The 19,536-nt window shown below is 36.5% G+C and overlaps 2 protein-coding genes across 4 annotated transcripts in view; one reads left to right on the top strand and one right to left on the bottom strand.

The window, feature by feature from the left end:
- bbs1 (Bardet-Biedl syndrome 1) overlaps positions 1–10,908 on the bottom strand; it is a 31,107-nt gene extending 20,199 nt beyond the window's left edge. Inside the window, exons 1-17 of one of the 2 annotated variants that reach the window (XM_007260724.4) lie at positions 10,739–10,902; positions 9,495–9,571; positions 9,368–9,402; positions 8,965–9,237; positions 8,612–8,658; positions 8,469–8,507; positions 7,749–7,821; positions 7,537–7,668; positions 7,284–7,390; positions 7,034–7,154; positions 4,036–4,194; positions 3,851–3,920; positions 3,372–3,530; positions 2,903–3,036; positions 2,655–2,789; positions 2,429–2,515; positions 548–1,040 (exon numbers count right to left, since the gene is read on the bottom strand). In XM_007260724.4, the coding sequence (XP_007260786.2) occupies positions 954–1,040; positions 2,429–2,515; positions 2,655–2,789; positions 2,903–3,036; positions 3,372–3,530; positions 3,851–3,920; positions 4,036–4,194; positions 7,034–7,154; positions 7,284–7,390; positions 7,537–7,668; positions 7,749–7,821; positions 8,469–8,507; positions 8,612–8,658; positions 8,965–9,237; positions 9,368–9,402; positions 9,495–9,571; positions 10,739–10,770 (1,767 nt within the window). In that variant the 5' untranslated portion in view covers positions 10,771–10,902 and the 3' untranslated portion in view covers positions 548–953. Of the gene's footprint in view, positions 1–547; positions 1,041–2,428; positions 2,516–2,654; positions 2,790–2,902; positions 3,037–3,371; positions 3,531–3,850; positions 3,921–4,035; positions 4,195–7,033; positions 7,155–7,283; positions 7,391–7,536; positions 7,669–7,748; positions 7,822–8,468; positions 8,508–8,611; positions 8,659–8,964; positions 9,238–9,367; positions 9,403–9,494; positions 9,572–10,738 lie in introns of those variants that run through there. The other variant, XM_007260725.4, reaches the window with a different exon arrangement.
- Positions 10,909–11,768: 860 nt separating this feature from the next.
- Positions 11,769–19,091, top strand: LOC103021587 (septin-5). Of its 2 annotated transcripts, none has more exons than XM_007260721.4 (13): positions 11,769–11,854; positions 12,304–12,327; positions 13,445–13,473; positions 13,571–13,822; positions 14,878–14,974; positions 15,815–15,901; positions 15,996–16,119; positions 16,281–16,415; positions 16,993–17,110; positions 17,243–17,344; positions 17,875–17,971; positions 18,205–18,351; positions 18,477–19,091. In XM_007260721.4, the coding sequence occupies exons 1-12, from the start codon at positions 11,836–11,838 to the stop codon at positions 18,345–18,347; spliced, it is 1,227 nt and encodes a 408-aa protein (XP_007260783.3). In that variant the 5' UTR covers positions 11,769–11,835; the 3' UTR covers positions 18,348–18,351; positions 18,477–19,091. The 2 variants fall into 2 exon arrangements, with proteins under 2 accessions (XP_007260783.3, XP_022531845.2); XM_022676124.2 differs by having other exon boundaries at positions 13,586–13,822.
- The last annotated feature ends 445 nt before the right edge of the window (positions 19,092–19,536 follow it).

The raw sequence follows: 19,536 nt of genomic DNA on the forward strand, positions 1-19,536 counted from the left end.
CTATGATCCCAAATAGAATTTGTGAGTGTACTTATGTAAATATGTTACATATGTATAGACGTACATATGTTACATATGTATTACACAGTATCAACAGTATTTTACGGGCTATATAAAGCAAGAGTACAAAATCTTTGTTGCAATCTAAGTAAAAAAAAACAAGCTAATATGAATTGCAGAGTCTTAATACATGAAATGTTCCCACAATACACAGCAAGGCCCTCAGATGTTCACTGCGTAAAACAAGAGAAAATTAAGCTCTTCAAGTGAGAGAGGGATCTGTTGTCTTTTTCTTTATCAAAAAACTTTTGCTCAATTGTCCATTCATCATGAAATATAATTGAATAGAACTGAATAGGGTAAATTAGAATTCTTATTAAAGTAAAAAATAAACAGTAAAAATTATATATATCTTATAGAGAGCCACAAAAACCATACTATTGTACCTGAACCTTTAATGTGAAACCATTCTGAGTCAACTCAAAACTCTTAATCTGACTTTTAAAATATGGTGAACAGGCATTAAAAATAATGACAACACACAAAATTGTGAATAGTAATAAATATTGTACTTATACAAATATATACAACTACAACACTATTTACATTACATTAAAAAACATTAATACAATGATACATTCCTACATGATCACCCATCAGACTATATGGCCTTTTGCAATGAAATGCTTGGACTTGCAGCAGTCAGTCAGTTTCTCCAGATGTACTACACCAAAACTCTGAGGACAGAGCTCATTCTTCTCTATGCTACAAATGGCTGCAATAGCTTCTAAGGCCAGCACAAGCCTCCCTATTTGGCAGCGGTTGATGGCGCTCTCTCTCTCTCTCTTTCTGTCTGTGGCACTGCTGCAGAGCCTATCAATGGACACAGAGCGAATGACTGCCTTATCCTAGTCCATGGTCCAAACGCAGGTCAACTGGACTGTGTCTATCTTCTAGTTGAGAGCCAGTCCCTCACTTACAGGCATGTTAATATGTGCAGTGAGGAGTGGAGCGCTCTTCCCTTCTCTTAGCACAAACACCTGAAACCAGAAACAACAGTAATTTTAGCCATTTTTATGTTATTCTTCCTAGCGACTTTGTCATTTTCAGTTACTCCTGCATTAACACTGCTCAGTTTTCAGTGGGTAGCTTTGGTCAAATCAGACACGACTGCATGATACTGAATCCGGCCAATGCAAGCTGTCTGTTCAATTAGAAGATTGATGGTGTTCGCATGGAAAGTATCTGCAATTAACTGTATGAAACATTTGATTATATTTAAAATTCTGGTATTTTGGTGTTTTCTAAGCAGCTACACGAGAGCAGTAGCAAATAATGCCCTTCTTATGATCCATGAAAAATAGGAATGGCAGACCAAGACGAAAAACATCTGATTGGATATAAATATCCTTTGATACAGTTGCTGATAAAACAGCACTTATCACTTCCTGCTGCATAGTGTTACCAGTACTGCGAGGGTAAAGGTTAGCATGTGCTTTCTCATATGAGCCAAATAAAGCCAGACATCTACCGCTAATGCAACATTTTTGGACAGCTGACTGCACTTGAAGGAGAACACTAACTACCAATGCCAAACCACAGACTACCACTGTATCATCTTTAAAGGAACAATCGGTAAGAAATGAAAGCGAGTGTGTGTACTGGCCAAGGCTCCCATTTTCAGGCACTGGATAGTGTCTTCTGCCCCACCCAAGATGCGAAGCTCACAAGACGGGAGTCTTACTTTGTAGCTAATCAATGAATATATATACATTCCAATGTGCAAAATCATGTCTCTGCTATGCTAGTGGTGGTGGTAAATTAATTTGCTATGGTTAGTAAACCTTACTGAAGCTGAGTGATTACCTGCTCAGCAGAAAAACAGCCAGCTTACCCGTTTCCATGGCTGCAGCACACTGTTTGCATGTTGCTCTCTGTACCTAAATATGTAAAAGCTCTAAATTGTTAGCTTACAGCAGCGACTATTTCATATGATTTTTGCATCTAATCAGATGGTTTCCCCCCTCAGACTTCTCAGGGTTCTTATTTATTGAGGATTATAAGGAAAGCATGATGGCTATTACTCTCCTGTACCTGCTAAGAAAATACTGTTTATAAATGTTTGAATATGGGTTGAATGTTAAACAAAATGCAGTGCCGACACTTATTATGCAAACACCAGCAAACTTTTGAATGAACAGACAAATAAAGTAGCAGCCGCCCCTATCGGAACCAACACTATCCACTGAAAACGAGTAGGATACATTGTGGTGCATCAACATTCCAGAGCAGCATTTGAAGGCTTTAACCAAATTATTATTTAACCAAATTATTAATTAACCTTTTGCTTATTTATCTGAAACAAACTGACACCTTTGTCAGGGCTTTTTTAATACTGCACACAAATTCTGGTAAATGGAAATCTTACTTTGATGATATCAGAAATGCCTTTATCACTAAGGCACTCCACAAAGGTGTCGATGGGGTAGTTCAGCCCTGGAACCAGTAGGGGGATCTATAGACACAGAAAAGTAAATTAGCCCAATTCTACAGATCTTATGTACTCACGTATATACTTCAATGCATTGCCAATGAAAGACGGTTTTATATATATATATATATATATATATATATATATAAATAACCAGATTTACCTTAAAGAAGGCTGTTTTCATGCTGTACAGATTCTCATCATAGAGGAAACTGATGGCTAGATTCATTACAGGGCGGGAGGCTGCTGTGTTCTGGATGTTCAAAGTGAGTTTGAAAGTTGGGCCTAAGCCTTGAACCTGAATTGGGTTGAGGTAAGACATACAAAGATTACATTTTTATACATATTTATGGTGTACATTTCTGGTAAAATGAGAAAACATACAGCATCCAAATCCAAATCCACACTCACCACAGCATTCATCTTGAGAGGTTCTGTCAAGCTGGCGGACATAGGAGTGAGGCTGGACTCCAGGGCTTTGACATAGGCCCTGGCTGCAGCTAACCTCATCCTACTTAGGTCCATTTGAAAAGCTCTGTGCATGGCTACACAACAGTTGAAAGGCACGGTATTTTAAACAGTATTTTGCTTGTAAGGATAATGATTTGCTGACCTCTATAATGCATATTGTTTTTACTTGTGATTGTTTAAATAATCATGAATGTCAGCAATATTTGAATGTTTTTGTTCATGAGTGTAAATATAAAGGTTACAGCACAAAATGGCATGCACAACTTGCTCTTTGAATAATAATTGAAATAACCTAAGAGCAGGAATTAAGCTTTAGACCATCCAGGGTACAAAACAGCTAGTAGGCAGTCATTTCATTAACTGTTACTGTTACCATATACAGCTTTTTGTTTGTGCTGGCTGTACATACCCACAGCATTCTCCCGTTCTCTCATGGTTTGATCCACATAAAGCTTGGTTTTCTTAGGCACATTCAGTCGAATGCTCTGGGCAATCGGGGGACCAGGGGCAGAGTCTCTTTCATCAAACACAGCTGTCCTCTTTAGGATCTTCACAATCAGGCCCCCTCCTGCATAACACACAAGAAACTATATTATACATTAATGCATGACCACCAATCTACAATATAAGATATGCAGTTCAGTCTATATTGTTTAGTGTGTAGATTGGGGTTGATCTGATGCCTTTCATCAGCCCAGTCTTGGACTATATAGCATTCTGAATAGGTATTTTCCATTGAAAAGATAACATAGTCTACAACTAGGCTTATTCCCCATCTAGGACCTGCCCTACAGTGTGTAATTTGCATAGTTGTAATGAACAAATCTCAGTTCCTGAAGTTCTGTTGGCACAATCAAATGCCAGGCTAATCAGTTAAGGCATTGTTACCTTTGGTGGTCATTATTAGGGTGCCGTCCTCGCGACCGTATCGACCAAAGCAAATACTGGTTACCACGTCCTGCAAAAGCAAGATGTAAAACTCATAAGACATATCCTGGTACTAATTCAACATTACATAACCACATTAAAAAAAAAAAAAAACACACAATAGCAACATATTGTGAACTGCTTACTGGCGTCTTGATGGTGCTGACTAGGTTCTTGTCTCGGTACACATGTACCTCGCAGCTGGCCAGAGCCACCAGGACAGCCTGGAATCCTCGTGTGGGCAGGTCCAATACTGCCATGGTGGTGACAGGCGCAGGCAAGTATGTCGTCCACAGCTTCTTACCCTTTTGGAGAGTGAAATGATCAGAAAACTTTAGTTTACTGCCCTGTTAAATTTTTAAACATGACAAGCCAATCATAACCTGTATCTTTTCAACACAGATGTAAAATGAAACTTTAGAAAATGCTAGTGATACTCAAAAACACCTTTCACACATGCACTAGATGTTTTACAGACATTTTTTGGACTAGACTTTATCACAAGGTGTCTACAGGTATGAGGATATAAAATGCAACCACAAAATTAAGACCACACCAAAGCAAATAGCACACACGAATTGAATACTGAGTTCTATGACAGACTAATATTTAAAAAAAAAAAACATAAAATATCTGTTTTATCTGCATACACTGAAAATAGGGTTCAGCGCAAAATTGGCCTTATTTAGCTGGGGCTTTTGTAAATTTTATATTTACCCATTCCTAAAGTATTTTGTTCACAAGCTATAATAAGTAAATATAGCCGCAAGCGGCAATCATCGGGTTCAAGCACCAACTTGCACAATGGTGCCTACTGGAGCATTGAATGGTGATGTGTAAGAAGGTCTAATATGATTGGAGATGCCCTGTCACATTTAGAAATTATCAAGTTTTTCACCTGTTATTAATGTTGAGCAGAGGCCTTTCAACCTGATCAGTGCTTAAATTCACATGTAAATCTAGTGAACTTTGTAGGATATTCATTAAGTGAGTTAGAACTAGTCAAAAGGTGTCTACATGTTATTGGTATTGATCAGGTGGCTTCAACCAGAATGTTCACAAAGTGGTATTCAGATTGACCTTTGAACCTTTGCAGAACAAGCTGAAATGTTTGACCAAACAAGTTTAAATTAACACAAAGGAGTGAATGTTCTGATATGACATGTAATTACGAAGTTATTATAAATCTAGTTCTGAATTAAATGGCGCTTCATCAAGCACCAACTAGCACAATGGTGCCTACTAGAGCATAGGATGATGATGTGTAAGAAGGTCTAACACAATTGGAGACATTCTGTCACATTTAGAAATGATCAAAAGTCTTTCACCTGTTATTAATGTTGAGAAGAGGCACAAAGGAGTGAATGTTCTGATATGACATGTAATGTCAAGTTATTCTTAATCTAGTTCTGTATTAAATGGCGCTTCATCAGAGTGATATTGTACAGAGGTCTTTAACATTGTGAGATTACAGCAAATACTGCAGAGTTACAGCAATTTAGGTTAGAAATTCCAAGGACGCACAGATTGCTTGATGCCTGGAGAGTATTGTATGTGAAATTTTCACAAATGTTTTTAATGAACATTTACCTAGAGACTCTACAGTGTGCAGCAAGACTGAAATGGAGGTGATAGGCCAAATATCCAGAGAGTAGTTTCAATATAGCTATTTTCAAACAATTAGCAATTATGAATGAACAAAGCACTTTTTAAACATAGTTGTATTGAGAAATTTGTCAGAGCCACTGTACTAAATATGGCAAAAACAATTAGATGTCAAAATAGTACAGCATGATTGACATATACTCGTTTTTTTGGAACAGCGCCCCCCAGTGGGCGGATTGTTTCAGCACTTTGCAGGTCACTACAGTGTCTCCACCTGAACATAACTGCCAAATATCATCCAGATTGGGCAACATTCAGCCTGCCAAAATGTCTGCTGAATGCTGATTGGCTGATGGTGTTCAGCCATGTTGATTGATTAAGTTGCCCTTTGAACATCCTTTAGAGGCTGTATGATAGATTCTGCATGCAAAGTTTCAACTTGCTAGGTTGCACGGTTGCTGAGAAACAGTGCTCCAAATTTACCTCTTGAAGTGAATGGGGCATATATCCGGAAGGACTAATTTGCATATGGCGGCCATATTGTTTACATATTTCAACTTTTTCTTAATGAATATTGAAGCGCATGCTCTCACGAGTGTTTTGATACCAAACATGCCAGGATTGGTCAAAATTCCTAGGACTAGTTTGCAAAAGTAGGTTTTGCATATTATGCAAATTAGCAAAAAATCTATATAGACGGAAGTGCATGGTCCAAATTGGAAAGTTGTTGGTATTGACCCAAGGAATCCATCAAAAAAAGAATTTTGAATGTAGGTCTTATGGTTTTTGAGTTATTGAGAAAATTGTGAAAAATGAATTTCCTTGTTTATAGCGCCACCACTTGACCAATCGGTGCCATTTTTGTTGTCCACCGAGATGCACTGATCCTACATCTACCTACCAAGTTTCATTTTTCTATGACTTACGGTTTAGGCTGCACAACTGTTTTTACAGGAGAAAAAGAATAATAATAATAAGAAGAAGAAGAAGAAGAAGAAGAAGAAGAAGAAGAAAAATCTTAGCAAAAACAATAGGGTTCTACGCACCTTCGGTGCTTGAACCCTAAAAATCTTAGCAAAAACAATAGGGTTCTACGCACCTTCGGTGCTTGAACCCTAATTAATTTACCTCTGAGCCATCCTGAATATAAAATCTGAAATTTTAGACTTTTCAGAAACAAAATAAGAAATTGGTATTTTTAGCTAAACTAATTAAAGACCTTTTAGGACTTCTTACAGATCCACAGACACACTATATCCAGACTTTATAATACCAGCCCCCAGTACAAAGTCTAGTGAGTGAGTTGACTTGTACATTTTCCACAGAATGATGTTTCTGATGCATTTGGTGTAAAAAAAAAAATCACCAGCTGTATGATTTTCTAAAGTTCACCAGCCGTAATCTATGTGTTGCTGTATGCTGCATGCTATGTGTGAAACAGCAAATCTGGATAAAATCCAAATCTAATTCTGTAGAAATTTTCTGTTGCTTATATGGAAAAATAGGTTAAGTGTGTTTTTTACTGTGGTGAAGTGAGACCTTCTGAGTGTATCCGTGCAGAGTTTCCTGAGCACAGCCCACCACCACGTTCTTCCCCATCCTCACCAGCCCAACAGGATGAGAGGACAGCTCAATGCAGTACTTAGGCTTTGGGGAATCCCTGAAACACAACAAAAGGGCTAATGTAAACAGAATCCTGGAGAGCATGGTTAGATTTCCTGACTGCATTTTAATCTTAATTATAAAACCATAAGACTGCAGATGCATACAAAAAAAAAAAACTCTTTACCTGCGCAATATATAGATATTTCCATTGCGACAGGCTATTGTGATTCTGAACTCCACATCAAACTGACCAGTCACATCCATCAATGTAGGAACACTAGGAAGGGACATCTGAAAATGTATTTGGGGTAAAATCAGCAGGGCTTTGCACAAAACAAAAGATCATAATGAACATGTAAAGCATATGTTAATTAACAGAAGCACATCATGAAGGCAAACACACTGGGAATTTAGAGTTTTAAAAAGCACACACTAACCTTTGAGAGAATGGTGAAGGCCTCTGGGTCCAGGATGTAAACTTCTTGACTTTCTGTGCCAATCACCAAGCAGCTGACTGCATCTTCATCTGCCATGTTTTTCTTCAACGTTCCTATGCATGTGATAACCGTCTGAGATGACAAAAACACAATTTTAGAACTTATTTTGTGATACATATTTTAATGTAAATATGTGCAGAAAGAGTGCTCACCTGTCTGCGAATGGGTTGCTGTTTGTGAAGGTTAACGTAAGGCTCCATATCCTGTGGTTCTAGCATAAGGAACCTGAAAATAATGTAAGGTAGAACCAAAAATGTCAAAGACTGAAAATTACAGACTGCATGTGTTAGTTGAAGCTAATGTCAGTAAGTTTTGGGATTTAGCGCACTCTCTGATGAGAATGGGTAATTGCATTGAGCATGCGGAAGAATCATTTTAAATTTGGAGGGCGTGATGGGGTCTCCTTTCAGAGCGGATGAATCTGACTCTAGGTTATGTTCAGTCAGAGAGAGAGAGCGTGCTTAGTCAGAAACTTCACTTCATCTACACACTTTGTTTTTACTATAAGTGAATGAGCTACTGAGCTCTGAGTTTCCTCTTCTGAAGTCTCCGTTGCTCCACCAGCTGCTCTCGTTCAGTAAAACTGAGCCGGATCCTCTTTTAGAGGCTGTACATGTGACATAAGTACAGGTAACGTGGCCAGAAGAACTCCTGCGAAAAGTGACCTGACACCCCAGTTTTTAGAATGAATATATTAGGCTTAGCAGGGATGGTCGTTCCAGTACACAATATTTTATCCCTTCTCCACTCAGAAATGCTTCTGCTTTCATCTTAGAAACAAAATAATACAGACTGCCACGTACCAAATAAAAGACATTGTACAAAACTGTTATTGTATCGTGTTGTTGTAAGAAGATATAAGTGACTCTTACCGTAATGATCTGACTGATAGTGGGATTTCTGCCTTATCCCTATAGAACATAAGGTAAACCTTTAGCATGGTGTCCTACAAACAATGGCCATTTATATATGAAATTAATGCCTGTTTAATAGACTGAACTCTTTTAAAACCCACCTTATACCCTCCAACATTTCCTTAAGCGTCATTGGATCAATCATATCCTTGACAGAAAATGCAACAAGTTAACTCCCTGAGAATCAAAACCCCAATGTACTTTACTTACAATTCAGTCTAATAGAGAACACCTGGAACACTGGAACCATGAGAACTGACATATATGCAAATTGCATGCTTTTGCAGATTCCATATCCATAAATCTACTTAAAAAAAATGCCACATCTTTAATAACTAGTATGGCAGTTTGCTAGCAACATCGTCGTCAGTTCAATATCACACTTATTTTCCTTGCTCAGCAGCCTTCAGCAATACAGTCAGACAAATATGTATGAAAATATGGCCTTTCTCACCTCCCTAGCTTGACTCCACACGTCCTGTTCCAGGGGATTGACCTCCAGAGTGGGCAGAGTAAACTTAAAGTAGGGGCGCAAGTTCTTGTAGATGTAGATGAAGGGGCCAGAGGCCACAGCAATGGCAGGAGTGCGAGGCTCATGCTGGTCCATTAGAAAAGACACCAGACCAGTGGGCAAGTCCAGCAATGTGTTCTCACTCAGCAGTCCAGTGCCACGGTACACCTTCAGCTTCATGTTACTTGCCCCTGTGCCCAGGTCACCCACCACCAGCTAACAAATACATACACACACACACTTTTGACTTAAAATGGTGCTTTCTTCAGTAAACAGAACAACAGCAGACCAAAAAAGTGCCAAATTAGTGCTCATAATTTTCCATTTAACATTAATATTAACTCACCTTGTTCTCACCATCTCCATGCAAGTCTGCCAGAGCTGAGAAGAAAAGCAAAAATATTTAGGTTAACTCTTCCAAGTTTTTTAAAGAAAAAGAAGCCTTTAATAGTTAAATTCTGTGAAGTTCTCACCAATACATGAAGAAAAGGTGTAGAGATTAGCAACTGGGTCATAGTGTGCATCAAGCCACTTCGAACTGGAAACTGCACTGTTAACAACAACAGAGCATAATGACCAAAAACTGTAGCTTTTCGTCTAGATTTTAAACATTTAAATCTGATATTTATAGACATGAATTGCCTTTAGAGTTTGAGCGTATGCTAATTTAACAGATTTCAGTGTCAGACTACTTAATAGTATTCTTTTAAAAGACTGGTTATCCACACACATGTACAGAGTATGCATCTATGTGTACATGCATATCATTTGATTTTTGTACTTCACAAATCTTGCACCTGCGATATGGCTGTAAAATAATATTACGACATAACGATAATATTCTCAGCGAAAGGACAAAACATTCATTTTAATCATAATTTCAAGAATACAGTGCTAAAACAAAATCAAAATTACATTTTATTCAGCGATATTACTGCCGACAATATAATATGGTACACCCCTACTTGAGATTTTCACCAGATTGTAACTAACAGAATTAATGATCCAACATGTCACTATATTAATAATGCACTCCTTATATTCAGGATTAAAGAAAAATAAATGACACTGGACAGATATAGTCTGTCCCTAAAACAATGTGATATTCCAGGGTATTTTAGCAATAACAATATTCAAAAATGTTGGCAAAATAATGGGTATGATATGGAACAACCCTACTTGCAATTTTGCTCTGTAGAAGAGTGATTGCACCATATACTGTACTTTTACAGAAACAGAAGACCTATTTAACAAGTTTGTACATCGGTGCTTGAATGTTAATTTTTAAGGATCATTTGACTAGGTTTTCTTTTCATTACCAACACTAAATATTAAAATATTGACACAAGTGACGTTGCAGCAACGCTACCAGGACATTTAGAAAGATAAAAACGTTCTATATATTGCTTTTCTATGTATTAAGAGCAATATATAACAAAATCACCACTACTCTAAATTACCAAGTTAATGTAACAAATTTGGTAACGTTACTTTACCAAAACCCAAACGTGCAGCGCGGTGAGCTAACGGTTATTAGCTAGGTTGGTTAAGTCAAAAAGTGAACTGTTTATGAATATATTAGTTAACGTTAACGTTACCTGCATATAGTAGTATAGCTAATTTAGCTAACCTAGCGTTAGCCTGCTAACCGAGCCAGCTAATACATGTAATTAGCCTAGTACTGCTCTGTTTTCTAGGATGTAAAGCGCCTATTTACCCGTCTTTCATCTCCATAGGGACTGAAGACATGCCAGTGTGATATTTACTGGTTATATGACTGCTGTCTCTAACTATAAATAATTTACTGAAGACAGTGAAGCGAGCTGCACAGCTAAAGCCCTCTCACTAATCCCAAGATCGGCTTTCCCCGTTTCTATAGCAGCAGAGGAAGGAGCTGAAACTAACGCGAGATCTAACGAGACTTCACGGATCCACCCATGCAAAACCCCATCTACCCACATTATAGATGCCAGCTCTGGAAAATATTGAGAGACCACTTCAGTTTCTGAATCAATTTCTCTAATTTTATTACAATTTATCATATGGGCAATTTAAATACAAACATTTCTGACTTAGGTAATCTAAATATTATTTTTGGTAAATATTATTATACATTATTGTAAGTGAAATGACATGACATCCTCTTTCACCCTGTTTATAGATAATTTTGTCTGTTTAAGAGAACGAATATGTTAAGAAAACGAATTAGAAAACAAAAAATGCTTGGTTCTTGAAACACAGATTAAGTGTATTAGCACTTAAATAACTATTAAAAGTTATATTTCAAAATAAATGCTATAGCTTTAATATACGTTTTTCAAATAGTAAAACATTGAAGAAAATAATAGTATCACAGTAATAGGTTCTTAACTAGTTGATCTTGAAATTTTATTTGGGGTAGAATAATCTAGTACATTCAACAATTAAAGTGAAATAATGATGTATTGAAAATATGGTTATATAAAATTACCTAATTGATCTGCACATTTTACTAGTAAAAACAAATCTGAAATGTTTACTCAGTTTAATAAATAGTTTCCTCCTTGTGATTTATTAATTCCAAAGTTATTATAGGATGCCTTTTGTTTAAACTTACATTTTCCCATTTTGTTTCTTCACTTGTTATTATATTATATTATATTATATATGTTATGTGATTCTTTAGGGGCTCTGTGAAACACTGACCCAGTTAATACATCTGAGCGTGTGCAGGAGCGCTGTTTATTAATATGTTTATATTTAAATAGAGACGCGTCCAGTCCAGTAACGGTCATCTGTGGGTTAACGGCCTGCTCGGATTAATGTGTTATTACAATGGCTACCAACAACTTAAGTAAGTAATATATGTTGTTTAAAATGTATTATACATTTGATTCCAATTAAACAGCGTTACACGATGTCTACTATATATTGGCAGAGCTAGTTATCATTAAAAGTAATGTTAAAAAATAAAAGGGCAGTTAAAATCTAAACTGCCACCTAAGTTAGCTAGTTAGCTTAGTTAACATAGCTAACCTAACCTAGCTAGCTAGCTAGTTATCTAACGTTAGTTAGCTATATAAAGTTAACACTATATAGGTTAGCTAGGTTACAATACTGTCTTGCTAGCTATTTAGCTTAATATTAACCTTTTATGACATAGTGCTGCCCTCAGACAACAAACCCAATTTTCATACCATAGTTTACCTTTTAAAGCTAACGTATATTTATGTATTTAAATATAATATTACAGGACTACAAGTGGGTCATATAGGATTTTTTATTTCTTTTTCATTTTTACAGGATCAGCGATAGAGAATTTTGAAGGTAGGATTGTCATCACAATTCATATAGCCAACTAATCTTCTCAGTTGGTATTCAGTTAAATGAACAAGTTAATTAGCTTTGTACAGCATGGGAAACAAAGTAAAATACAAATGTAAAACACAAACCATAAAAAAATTGGAATCCACTGAAATGAAGGCAAAAAAAATAATCACCAGATAACTGTTACCATGCAAACACTAAATGTTTGCTGTGCTTAAATGTACAGTTAAACTGTTTATAAATGAATGCCTCAGAAAATACTTCCTATCAAGTAACTTACTGGTTGTTTCATAAATAACCTACTGATTAAAGATACAATAGACTTGGTAATTCCAAAAGATTGAAAAACTTAACTTAGAGTACACACCGTTTTAAAAGTACGTATTATACTAGATATGATAACAAAATGTTTCAAATAGAAATATCACTGAAATTACCAAAAATACAAAATATAATGTATTATGTCAAATTGTCAGGATATGTACAAATGAATCATTTAAATCTGGTCCCGAGTCCCTTCAATAATATCTCTGCTATTCACCTGCCTGACCACAAGAGGTCTGTCTTGCTGAGTTCTAGTTATACTTATTGTGAATCACATCTGTTCTGTTTTGCCTCTTTGCATCAATCCTCTTGAATCAGTTTGCCTCTGTCTTTGTGAAGAATTAGCAAGTCGTCTTGGTTGCTTTCTGGGTTTTCATCCCCTTTTGCCTCGACCTGGTTTTGTGATTTTTGCTCAGATTTTATTCAGGCTGGTCATTTGGTTCTTGGAATTAAACCTCTTCACAGTTTAAACTTTTTGTTATGTGAGAGAAGGCATTTATATTTTTGCACTGGGGCTCAGAGTGTCTTTTATAGCAATATTTATTAATATCATAATAGCGAAATAAAAGCTTAGTTAAGTAGACTTCTTTTGGCTTATGTCTTTTTTTAAACTTATCTTTAAATGTATGGAGTCAATCAGGCCTGGATGGAGCTGTAATATAGCTTAATTTAAATGTTCAGTTTTTAAAAAAATGACTGCCTATACTGTTTTTTAAGAAAATAAATGTTTGTTGTTTAGTTGTTTAATTGTTAAAGCTTTCTTATTCGTAAGAAAATTATTTCTCTTTCTCAGAGTTGTTCAGACGCACTCTATTTGTTGAGGTAGGACATGCATGTTAAGTTTGTTTAAATGTTCAGTCACCCATATACATTTCTCAGCAATCTACCCTGTTGTCTCATTTACATACTTTATAACCAGCTTCCTACTTTCCAGCAAAATGACATCAATGAGACTAGACAAGATGACGGAGAGCATTTTCCTGATAGTATCAGTATGTCAGCGGAAAGTGAGGTGGATGACCAGCCTACAGCGCATACAGCTTGCCCTACATCTCCTTTGTCTCAGCACAAGTGGGTCCAAGTAGATTCACAAGATTTTGAAAACAGCCCTAAGTCCCCTGCACGGCCAGACAGTGCATGTGGAAACGCTGATCCATATGACTACTTAGTGGTATGTCACACACAAGGAATACAGCCTTTAAAATGACTTGTTATGAAATGTTATATGCTTATATGTTTTGACATACACTTGTTTCGATTTTATTTCCGATTTTAGGGTCACGATTCGATTCAATTCTCGATTTTCTTTTTTCTTTTTTTTTACAGCAGAGAGGCCTATGCCAGTTTTAGATTAGTCTATGGTCAGTCATTGGTTTGATTAATCAAATTTACAATATCTTATTTCAAAAGGTGGGCTTCATATAAGTGATGAAAAGTGATACAGTGATATGTAATACACCACATTAGGCACTAATGGTCAAATTTAAATAATTAAAATTAAGATATATATGTAATGCCATCTAGTGGCTTTTTTTTGGTAGCAGCAGTGTGCACTCTTAAAACAGCAATGTGTAACATAAAATAAATAATAAAAAAATACAGGAACAGTCATGTACAAAATAATAGAACCATTAGAGCCTTAACAAACTGAACTCTATCCTACTATAACAGTTAAACATGAAAAATAAGACTCGGTCCCTGAGAATGACAAGTTTTTTCTTTAACAAAGATATATTATTAAGTCTATCTGAGAGAAAGATGCTCCTTAAGGTACTAAAACTATTAACACATATGAGGCTTGACAAAACAACTGTTATTTTAAGATTTTCAAATTTTTCTTTAAGGAGATGAGAATGTCCACATTCTCTGGAGAAAGGGCTGCTCTTTGAGCAGTCACAATGTCCGTGGCGTCGGCTACAGTGTGATGCGGCATTTGTGTAGCGCTCGTGCTTGCGTAGCTTAGAGGGAGGGATCGTCGAACATCTTTTTGACTTCGAGGCTTGAGACCATGACATAATTTCGATCGATTTCGATAAAATATGTGACACCCCTAGTTTTTACTATGTTAGTACATTGGATAATAAAGCCAAGCCTTCAGTGCACATTATGTGTGTATGGTGTGCAAGTCCACCTGTAAACCCATACACATAATTTAACAATACATTTTTAATTTTTGTCTGTAGCATTATTGGTGAGTAACTCTCCTTTCTCTAAATGTACCCTCAGGAGGAAGAAAAGGAATGTGTTGGTTTTGCTAGACTGGTAAAGCAAGTCCAGCGAAATGCAGTGAGACAGGGCTTTGAGTTCACACTGATGGTTGTGGGTAAGGTTAACTGAGAAATGACCCTTTGTCATATAGAGGCCACATGCAGCTCCACTAGCTTCATGGCTGAAAAACAGCCTCTGTCATAAATAGAGGCCACTTGCAGCTCCACTAGCTTCATAGCTAGGGATGCACTGAAATGAAGATTTGTGGCCAAAGCCGAGCAAAATAAAATTCTACAGCCTATGTATAGCATTTACAAAGCATTTAAAACATTTTACATGCCAGTAGACATACCAACAAATCACAAAACTTTTATCTCAGCAGTGCTTATTGTATTCATTAATTTACTCTCACAGTGATTTTCCAGTCACATATTTAGCCAGCTAGCAGTGCAATTTTATTCTTTTTTGGTCAATTTTTTGTGCCTTCTGCTGCAGCTTAAAAAACGTATTCTAGAGAAAACACTGCAAGAAGACTTAAATAAAATAGATATTGTTTTCACTTATTTAGCCTAATTAACAGAATTTTCTGCTGATTATTTTTGGTTGCATCCCTAATTGTAGCTTAATTGATCTTTGTAGCATGATTTACTTGCTGCTGGTGAGATTCACTGCAATTGCTTTGGTACTTTTAGCATGCTGTTTTAATTTAATATGACCTCAGTAAACTTTAAAAACATAAGACATAAAATACATCAAAATTAAACATCAAACTCTGAGCTTATGGTTCTTTAAATCCCCACACTGTGGCTGAAAGGTTTCTTATGGTCAATGGGTTCTTCTCTGTGGCAGAGGGAACCTGTTGCATGTGGTCATATAAAGAATCCTTAGAACTATATGGAACCTTTACTGTTAACAATGTAGGGCTGAACATGTCTTCCATGTGCCATGTCTTCAGGAGAGTCTGGCCTGGGCAAATCCACTCTCATCAACAGCCTCTTCCTACAAGACTTGTACAAGGACAGGCCTCTAAGTGGTCCTCGAGGTAAGCAAAGCATTTTGAGGTGTGTAATTTTAGGTGCAGTATTACAGGGCTGCTTCAACAGTATACAGTATATATCTGTTTTATCTGTGCACAGAGAGGATGTATCAGACTGTAGCGATTACAAAGAAGACAGTGGACATTGTTGAAAAGGGCGTTAAGCTGAGGCTCAACCTTGTGGATACACCAGGTTTTGGAGACAGTATGAACAGCACCAATAGGTACTTTAGAACAGCTGAGGAAGATGAGCTGTTGGGTTCAGTAATGATGCCATTGAGCCATTAAAGGAAGAAGTAACTCTTACCTTCCTTTGAGAATGGACACAAATGTGAATTAGGTCAGAAATGTAATAACTGTCTTTTGTGTATGTTTGTCACTCCAGCTGGAAACCTGTGCTGGATTATGTAGAGCAGCAGTTTAAGCATTACCACATAGGTGAGGCCAGTCCAAACCGTAAGAACCTTCAGGACCACCGGGTGCACTGCTGCCTGTACTTCATCTCATCTTTTGGCCACGGGTAACCTTATTGACTTTGGAGACTTTTTAAAATAACATTATGTTTTGTACTAAATGTATTTATCTGTTTTAGACCCTGCAAGTACTAGCCGAGTTGTGCTCTCTTGAGAAAACTTGAGAATTGTGCCTAAACAATTGCTTAAAAGATATATTGTCAATTTCAGTTCAATTACAGAAAATGTGTAAAACAGAGAAGTTCCTCTTTTAATTTTGGACCACTTTCCAATGTATCGCAGCGCAGTACTACTACTACTACTACTACTACTACTACTACTAATAATAATAATAATAATAATAATAATAATAATAGTAATACCCTTAAAGACAATGTGCTTTAAAATAGTATACAATTGAAACGAAAAAAAAAGATTAGGATTAAGATTAAGTTGTAAGTACACTGATTTTACTTATAGCATTTATAGCGTCTGAGACAGCTAGTTTAAGCTTGTAAAGGATGTGTTAAACATACTTTCACAACACTATACAGTACACAAAGAGGAAACATGCTGTAGTGTATGTGTTGTTCTGTTATATGCATATGGATAATGATTAATCAGATCTAAGATTCTCTTTTGCAGCCTCAAACCGATTGATGTGCAGTTTATGAAGGCCCTTCATCGTAAGGTCAACATTGTGCCTGTGCTGGCTAAAGCAGACTGCCTCACCCCCTCAGAGATTCAGCGTATGAAAGTTCGAGTAAGAGCAATTTCTCGTGTGGTTTACAGATATAAACTATAGACAAACAAAAACACAAACTAGAGAAAACCTGGCCAGATTGGCTATTACACCTGAAGCCTGATTGTATCTTTTTACTTCCATCCCCTTCAGATTCTAAAGGAGCTTGACGAGAACGACATCAAGATCTTCCAGTTCCCAGAATGTGACCCAAATGAGGATGAACTCTATAGACAGCAAGACTTGGAAATTAAGGTGATGACACTGCAGTTTAGTTATTGTTGCGGTCTGAAATTTACATACACTTATTGTGGATAGTTATTTTAGCTGTTCTTTTTCTGGGGCATGAGTTACCACATTAATCTTTAAATTCTGAAACTGCCAATTGGTTCAAGGCCTTTTCCCCCATTGTTATAACTTGTTGCTTTGCATGTAGTTACTAATTAGTTATGCTTAGGGATGATAAGGGGTTAATAGGAATTCATTTCAACAAAGCGTCATGTTTTTCTGTTACATTATGCACATAAATAGATGTGTTTTAATATTTTCATTGCAGGCAATATTTGTGTTTGTTTATGTTTATGGTTGTATGGGAAATATGTGTTTCTCAATTTCGTGTTTCAGGCGACTTCACATTAATGTCACATTTCATAATTTTAATAAGTAAACGATTTATACAATGTTCATGTTCAATAACAAAAAAAGTAAGTACATTTGGATATTGATATTTTAGTGGCAACACACCATGAGTAAAATCCAAATAATTCTCATTGTGTTGTTTCTAGAAAAGCATACCATTTGCAGTAGTCGGGAGTAACACAACAGTGGAGCACAATGGCAAGAGAATTCGAGCACGCCTTTACCCGTGGGGTGTTGTAGAAGGTGTGTAGAACTTCACAGTCAATTTATGTGATTACACGTGTGACCATTTTAATATAATAGTTTGTCTAACAGGTCAAACTGTTGTTGATTAATCTGTCTCTAAGGTTACTATTCTCATAGTTTTTTTAAACAATTATAAATGTTTTTCAGTATTTGGAACATTTGCTTCAGACTTAATCCTAAGGTATTCTACTCTGTACTGTGACTATCCATTTTCTCTTTATTTTACCCAGTGGAAAATCCTGCCCATTGTGACTTTGTGCATCTGAGGAACATGTTGGTGCGTACACACATGCAGGACCTCAAGGACACGACTGATTATCTGCTGTATGAAAACTATCGTATGCAGCTCATGTGCCAAAACCAAGCGCACTGACAAGGTAACAAATAAAATTTACTTTATTAATTAATCATTTATCATTTACTTATCAATAATATGTGAAAATAAGTGAAAATAATAAGTGAAAAGGCTTCAATTACCTCCATCTGTCTTTTATCCATTTAGGAAAGTGATCACCTCACAGGAGTACAGCACACTGGCAGGAACACAACAAAAACGAAACTATCCTATAATATTCTATTCTTATTTTGTTCATTTCTTAATATAACCTTTCGTGGAGATGACAGAGAGACCTGTCACATCAGCATCGCACATGTTCTAATCTAAAAGACAGCATAAATATATTTTTAAATGTATAATTAACTAATGACCAATCAAATGGTGTAAAAAATGGTGTAAACTTACTTAAGTGCCTATACCAATAGCAGCAGTGTTAAGGGCTTCCTCTTCTTGAAACCAGAAGAACCGATGGCATTCCTGGAGAGGATGTTCACTGCAGTCATGATGCACCTAGAGAAAAGATAAAGATAAAAAAGATAACAGAGAATGAACAGCAGAGTCTAATGTAAATGCCATGTAGAATCAACCCCAGGCATTTAATGTCACTAATTTGTCATTAAATGATGAGGGAACAGGTTACACCTAGCCATCTCCATACCTGTTAATTGACCACTTACATTTGAGCTTGCATAAATAGAGAGGCTTTGCAAAGTTAGCGGCACAATGGTTAAAATAATACTTTTGTTAAACTCTTGAAATAAAGTATACACTTCAATCACACATTGCTTTTTTTTCGTATCTTTTGTGACATTGTTTACAATTAACTTATTTTGATCAGCATACATCCTTATGTTACTTTTTCCTTTCTTGCTTTTTGAATAGAACCCCTTTCTGTATCACTACCCCACTGCTAACTGCTGTAGCTTACTACTTAGTAGTTATACCTGCCTAGCTCTAGTATTGAGTGTATGGAGAAGCTATTGGATAAAGCAGCTATTGGGCAAAACTTTGGACACCCCATACGTCCAGAGCAACCTAGTGTCCATTGCCACGCGACATATTAAAAACTGATTTATGCAAATGCAGTACTTAGCAACCACCACAGACACCATAGTAACACCTTAGCAACCACCATAGGGATTGATAGGAGTCACTTTAGCTGCGCAAACATTTTGCTTTTTTTTTTTTTTTTTTTTTTTGGTTTTAACTGCTCAGCTTATTACAT

This window comes from Astyanax mexicanus, chromosome 17, assembly GCF_023375975.1.
Source record: "Astyanax mexicanus isolate ESR-SI-001 chromosome 17, AstMex3_surface, whole genome shotgun sequence".
NCBI classification, from domain to species: Eukaryota; Metazoa; Chordata; class Actinopteri; order Characiformes; family Acestrorhamphidae; genus Astyanax; species Astyanax mexicanus.